At 44.8% G+C, this 6,148-nt stretch overlaps 1 protein-coding gene across 1 annotated transcript; it reads left to right on the top strand.

Annotated features, from left to right (window-relative positions):
- Positions 1-839: 839 nt before the first annotated feature.
- dand5 (DAN domain family, member 5) lies at positions 840-1,924 on the top strand. The gene is made up of 2 exons (XM_070828423.1): positions 840-1,313; positions 1,625-1,924. Exons 1-2 carry the CDS (start codon positions 840-842, stop codon positions 1,922-1,924), a joined length of 774 nt encoding a protein of 257 aa, XP_070684524.1.
- The last annotated feature ends 4,224 nt before the right edge of the window (positions 1,925-6,148 follow it).

The following is a 6,148-nucleotide window of genomic DNA, read 5'->3' as shown; positions in this document are numbered from 1 at the left end:
TTTATCATGGTGTTTACAACAAAATTTAGAAAAAAATCTGCAACTGCTAGTATACAAGATGCAAAAGAAATCCAGATTTTCTAGTTAATTATGGCTTCAAAGGAATAAATGGAATATAACCGTTGTATAAGAAATGGTTGTGAATAGTTTGATATGGCCTCCACAGTCAGGAGCTCGGCTATTGAACCCCAGGAGGAAATTTTCAAATAAAAATGTTGGGTAGTGCTCTCCCACCACCATCATCAAAGCATCAAATTTCTTTTGGAAGAATTCATGCCAGCTGCAGTGCAGGTATGTGAATCTATACAAAAGAGCTGTTCTGGCGGCTCAAAGTTGTTTTTTCTTTAAACTTTTCATCCAACTCTACACTTACTTAGAAATGAATAAAAAGCAATCGAAATAACTAAAAGTGATCTGTATCCATGAAATCGACTCGAATATTACATTATTTTGCACCTCAAGGATCAAACCTCCTCTTCAGATGTTTTTTTTATGACCATGTGTTTAACGCTCACCTTGAAACTGAAATCCTCTCAGTCTGGCAACCATCCTCAACCTGGACTTTTAAGTTTGGTGTGATGTTTGGTCTGGTGTGGGAATTGCGACACCTTCTTTGCATTAAAACACAGGTGAGAACTGGCAGCTCCCTATATAACAGACTCTCTCCATCACACAGACAATGCACTGACAGCAAGGTTGCCATTTGGAACCTTGGACCATACCACCGGACGAAGATTTTTTTCATTAAAATTTTGCTTTTTAGTTGTTTTGTCAGTTTTTGAAATCAATTTCTATCTCTGAATTTTTGTACTGAGAATCATCCTTTTTTGTGTTAAAGAATGGCTCTCCTCATGAGCCTTGTCTTTTTGTCAAGCTGGACAGCTGTAGCTTTTACATTCCCTCACAATGCTTTTGTGAGACGGTCGAGAGTCGAATTTGAATCATCTGGCAGCGGACCAGATGAACCTGTGCAGGGAATGGTTAAGGTTGTGCAGCTGGACCCCCGTGCCCTGGCCCAGTCAGGGTTCTTCAGAAGGGGTATGACCCCCCGAAAAGCCCCCGCCCTCAGCTCCAGATTGCCCTTCCCTGCTTTCTTGTCTCATGGGCGTCCAAGTCCGGCCTTGGCCCTTAAGACCGCGGTGAGTCCACTACACCACCTGCATCCTAAAAGCCCCACTGAGATGGAACTGAAGAAGAGGCAAGGCCTGCAGATGTGGCAGAAAGCCATAAATAAAGAAGAGAAGATGGCCATGTCCCTGCCTGTCAACCTGAAGGACACTAAACAGACGTGCACTGCAGTACCTTTCACTCAGGTAAGAGGCAAAGACTTTTATATTGTATGTATTGCAAGGATTCTCATTTCCTTTCTCTGCCAAACAAATGTCTGCGCACAGCATGAACAAGAGCATTAAAATGAGCAATGCTAGGAACTGTTTCAGTGGCAATAAGAGAGATGTCTGCTCACTCATAAAGACAATTACGGCTCTAGTGGAAGATTAGCGTCGATGGTGTGGAATTTCATAAACACAAATTGTTGATTTTTCACCCTCAGAGGTAAATGAATACTGACAATATTGTTGTCATTTTTAACCTAATCTTGCATCTCTCTCTGTTCTCCTCTCAGCATGTGACAGCAGATGGATGCAACACAGTAACAGTGCACAACAAGCTGTGTTTCGGTCAGTGCAGCTCCCTGTTTGTCCCATCTGTGGGCGAGTTTGCAGAGCTGGGCACTCGGACAGGGGCCCTCCACCAGCGGACCCACTGCTCCCGCTGCGCCCCATCCAAAGCTCACACAGTGGCTGTGCCCCTGCGCTGTGGAGCCGAGGTCAGGGAGAAGCGAGTGATGGTGGTAGAGGAGTGCAAGTGTGAGACGAGCCGTGAGGAAAAGAGTGCTGAGGCCGCAGCGTCCACTCAAAAATAGTGGACTCAAAAACACAGGACCTTTTTGCTGTCTTCAGTGATTTAAATAAGGGGACTGAGGCGTAGGTAAAGTTCTTCATTTGGACTGAAACCCTTATTCACACTATTTTTCATAAAATGTGGAATAATTATTGTGACAATTGTAATGAGTATTTACAAATGTAGTTGTAGGTGTGTCTGTATTTGTTAATGAGTCTGAATGTGTTATTCAGAGTAAAATACTCTGGTGGTTAATTCCACCACCGATTAATGACAAAATGACCTATATTTTGGTTATGTGGGTATGTATCTGTTGCAACAGATGGAGTCGTCCACACTGGACTTGTGTTAATGTTCAAAAATGTGTTTAGATTAACCTAAAGTGAAATATTGTGATCTGTAATATTGTCATTAAAATGCCCTTTTTGTCCACATTCCTTTAGCCCGGCTTTGCTAATTAGTTTTCTGCCAACACTGTTAGATTTACAAGTGCAATTTAGTTTGCATGCAAAGCTCAAGTAAAAACATGAAGAGCATTTGTTGTTTTTTCCACCCACTCCAGCATTCAAACATTCAAGTGTCAGCTCCTATATTTTATTAAAAAGCCGCGTTCCACCGACTTTTAGCACGTAGCACTTACATCTGAAAGCACCAAACTAGAGAGCAAACGAGCTATTGAGCACGGGTACTTAGCAGTAAGCAAACATAATTGTTTCAGCATGGACCCCTGAATTATGTATAGGAACCACCTATTGTCATGCCCAATCTCTTTTCAGTGTAGTTGTGGGAATTTGAACATCCTTCAACACAGATGCACTTGAGCGAGTGGGTATGTGTGATTATGTGTGTATGTGTTTTTTTCAGTTAGGGCCCATAAAACCTATTATTCATTTATACCCTGGCACCTGGGCCTGGTAAAGTGAACTCATCCCACACATCCCTACATACATTCCCAGAGGAGCATAAAGAAGAGGGCTCTTTACGTTGCCTTGGCATGCTGTCAAAATGACTGTTTAGATGGCCATTTGCATTCACGTGGGCTTTCTGAAAAAGTGAAAGCGTTCATTGCACTACGGGGGTGCATTGAGTCCCTTGGATCCCATTAGCATGTGATTAACATCTTGGGTTGATGGCTATATTTTCCAAGATTGATGGGACAAATATTTGCCCAGGTCTTAACTATGAGGCATTAGAGGCCACTTTTAATCAGGCACTTGTTTTTCTGGATGTGCAGAATGTGGAGAGGATGGGCTGTGTTGACTCAGGGTGTGAGAGGGTGTGAGCAGATTCTGCTTTCTTAAGTTCCTCATAGTGTTTGTTTGTAAAACGCAAGAATCTGAGTAGCTCCTCTGTTCATCATCTCTGTCATTATATAACGATGCCATCTATGATAATCTATCCAATGTGCTGCCGTACGTGCGATGACAGTGGTGATGAGAGAGTCATGATCTCACTATCTCACTGCCTATTCTTTCCAAACTCAGTGTCACTCTTCTTCCAATCTTTTGTCTTTTTTTCTGAAAAAGGGAGATAAAAAAGAAAATGGGCATGATGGAGGGAGGGGAAGAGGAGGGGGGTTGTTGATTGAACAAACAAGGTGCACAAGAGAGTGCACCACTTAGCAAGACAGATGTCAGCCCCCTTTGCATTGTGGGATCCGGCGGAGCACTCCTGCGTCATTAAGGATGGCCTGGTTCCCATGGCGAGAGGAAAGGAAGGAGCGAAAGGAGGAGGGCCCGCTGCCAAGTTCAGCGCCTCGGGGATCAGATCAGCGTCACGGGGTGCTAAGTGGCCTAGTTAGCGCTTTAAAACGCACAATGAGCTGCCTGCTCTTTCTCTGTGCGTGTAGGCCCTTTAACTGTCAGACATGGAAATGGATGGGAGGTGTGTGTGTGATGGAGTGGTTGGAGGTGGGGGGGGGGCTCAATGATATCAGGTCAATCAAGGTATATCAAGGGGGAAATGAATTATAGATGGAGGATTTGAGGTCAATCTTTACTTAGAAGTTTTACTTTGAAAAATGTTTTTCTACCCTGGTAGAGGTAGTTAATTAACCATGGGAGGTGCTGACTGTGATTCTTTGTGCCTTATGGTAATTGGCTTGAAAACAAATATTCCCAGGTTAGATGCTGTACACCTCTTACCCCCAGCTACAGTGTGTCCCTCTGTATCTATAGCTATGGCTAAGTAGACCAAGCAGTGCAAAGCTAAATAACTAGCTGAACAGTGCTGGAAGAGGAACGTCCACCAGATTTTGTCTGCCGCTTGGGGCTCTGCTGGAGCTAAACCGTCATGGTAGATTGGACCAGACTGGACTGCGGATCAGGCTCCTCGATCTGGCATCAGCGAGTGAGAGTGAACAGGGGTCCATCATGCACTCTCTGGATAGAAATCGGGATGGTGACAGGGTGCACCAGGAGAAATGTGACAACCTGTTAAGTCAAAGACCAGACAGAGTCTTCTCACCTAGTTCCTACCGGTGCAGGTTTACCGCTGTAGGTGTCAGGCTCTGGGTGTGAAGGTGTCTGGAACACAGCTAACATCGACCTCCCCACTGATACGGTGGTACATGCTCACTCTGTGGTGTTAGTCTGGACCAGCTGGTCAGAGTTGGCTCTGCAGGAGATGATGCCCCGGGCTAAGCCTGCCAGCCTACTGCCATTCTGCTTGGCTGCCAGCATGCCTGCCAGGCTGTCTGTTGGGTGCTGAGGAGGACAGAGTAAGGTGTAGCCTGTGGATCTGGACAACATCAAAGTTTGTCATTGGATAAAATCCTGCTGTGGTTTTAGTACATGGTACTATTACGTCCACTACGACTGCTGCTTAAAGTACCACAACAAATGTTTAAAGTAAAATATGTAGATATGAGTGTGTGTGTGTGTGTGTGTGTGTGTGTGTGTGTGTGTGGACACTGGCAGTCACACCACAGCTATAATGAAGACAACGGATGTGAGTCCTGTGGATATGTATTTATACAGTGATCTTCCACTCTCTTTCTATCTCCCTCCTACAGCACATGCTACTTAAGGTGAAGAGGGATTTTTATTCATAACATTGTGAAATAAATAACCAGAAATACAAGTGATTTGAGCACCATGTTATGAGAAAATAGGTGCTATAGTGTATAACGTAAGTGCACTTAGCACAGCGGTTGTTAATATTAAAGTTTTTTTATGACTGTTTGAAATGGAAAAGAATATATTGGAAATTTGTTGGGTTTATCTCTTTTCTTCAAGTCTGGTAGTTGAGGAAGACCCAAGTTTGACTCACTGACTACTTGCCTGCAGGTAACAAACGTATATATGATGGTGTTTGTGTGTTTGTGGACTGGTTTGCATTGTGGGTCTGACTGTACTTGCAATGATCGTAGCCTCAGAGTGGCAACAATAGTGTGGTTGAGTGTTGAGCTGTCAGTAAACCTTCTGCTGGAGTGTGATGATGATAGCAATGTCGCTGTGGCAGGTGCGGTCCTGCATGCCATGCAGGTGATGTCTCTCATGCTCACTTAGCTAATGACTCCAATTAAAGTAATTAAGAGCTGGCACGCTGAAACCTGCTTACGCGCCCGCTGCCAACCCATCCATTCCCCTACCTCTTCACCAGCAAACATCAGCGTCCACCTCGTACCAATACATGCAGCCATACAGCTTCGCTATCCTGCCTTCCCTTAATCTGTCTCTCATGGGCACCCCATCCTCTCCTTCATGCCACAACCATCCTGTGCCTTTGCTCCTGCTGAGGCCTTTAAAAGAAACATGAAAGCTAAAATCAGCTAAACGCTGCACTCCAGAAGCACTTAAGAGACCCTCAGCTCGACGCATTGTCAGAGACGGCTACGGAAGGGTAAGAGCAAAGGCAGGGTCCGGCAGGAGAAAGAGACGAGTTAAATAGGGAGAGGGGATGCGAGCCAGGTCCTAACGAGGGGAGAGATAATTGTTTTGTTTTGTTAGGGGCCCTTCTTCAGCGTGGAGGGAGTTGAAATGACACACCACACATGGTTTTTGGATGAAATGGGCAAAGGGAGGGGAGTGGGGATGCAGGCTTGATGTAAGACTGGTGAAAGTGCAGAGGAGGGGGTTGCAGCGCAGAGAAGGTGGTCACAAAAAAAAAAAAGCTGCATCCATGACTGCACGACATCGGAATCTGCTAAATGTTATTTTGCGCCGACAGATTCACAAGCTGCACAGTGTTGTCTTCAACTCACACTGCCTCGAGAAGATTTCAACGTCAAAATGCACATTAATCA

This window comes from Pempheris klunzingeri, chromosome 3 (genome assembly GCF_042242105.1).
Source record: "Pempheris klunzingeri isolate RE-2024b chromosome 3, fPemKlu1.hap1, whole genome shotgun sequence".
Lineage (NCBI taxonomy): Eukaryota > Metazoa > Chordata > Actinopteri > Acropomatiformes > Pempheridae > Pempheris > Pempheris klunzingeri.
This window is presented reverse-complemented; position numbering and strand designations above follow the sequence as displayed.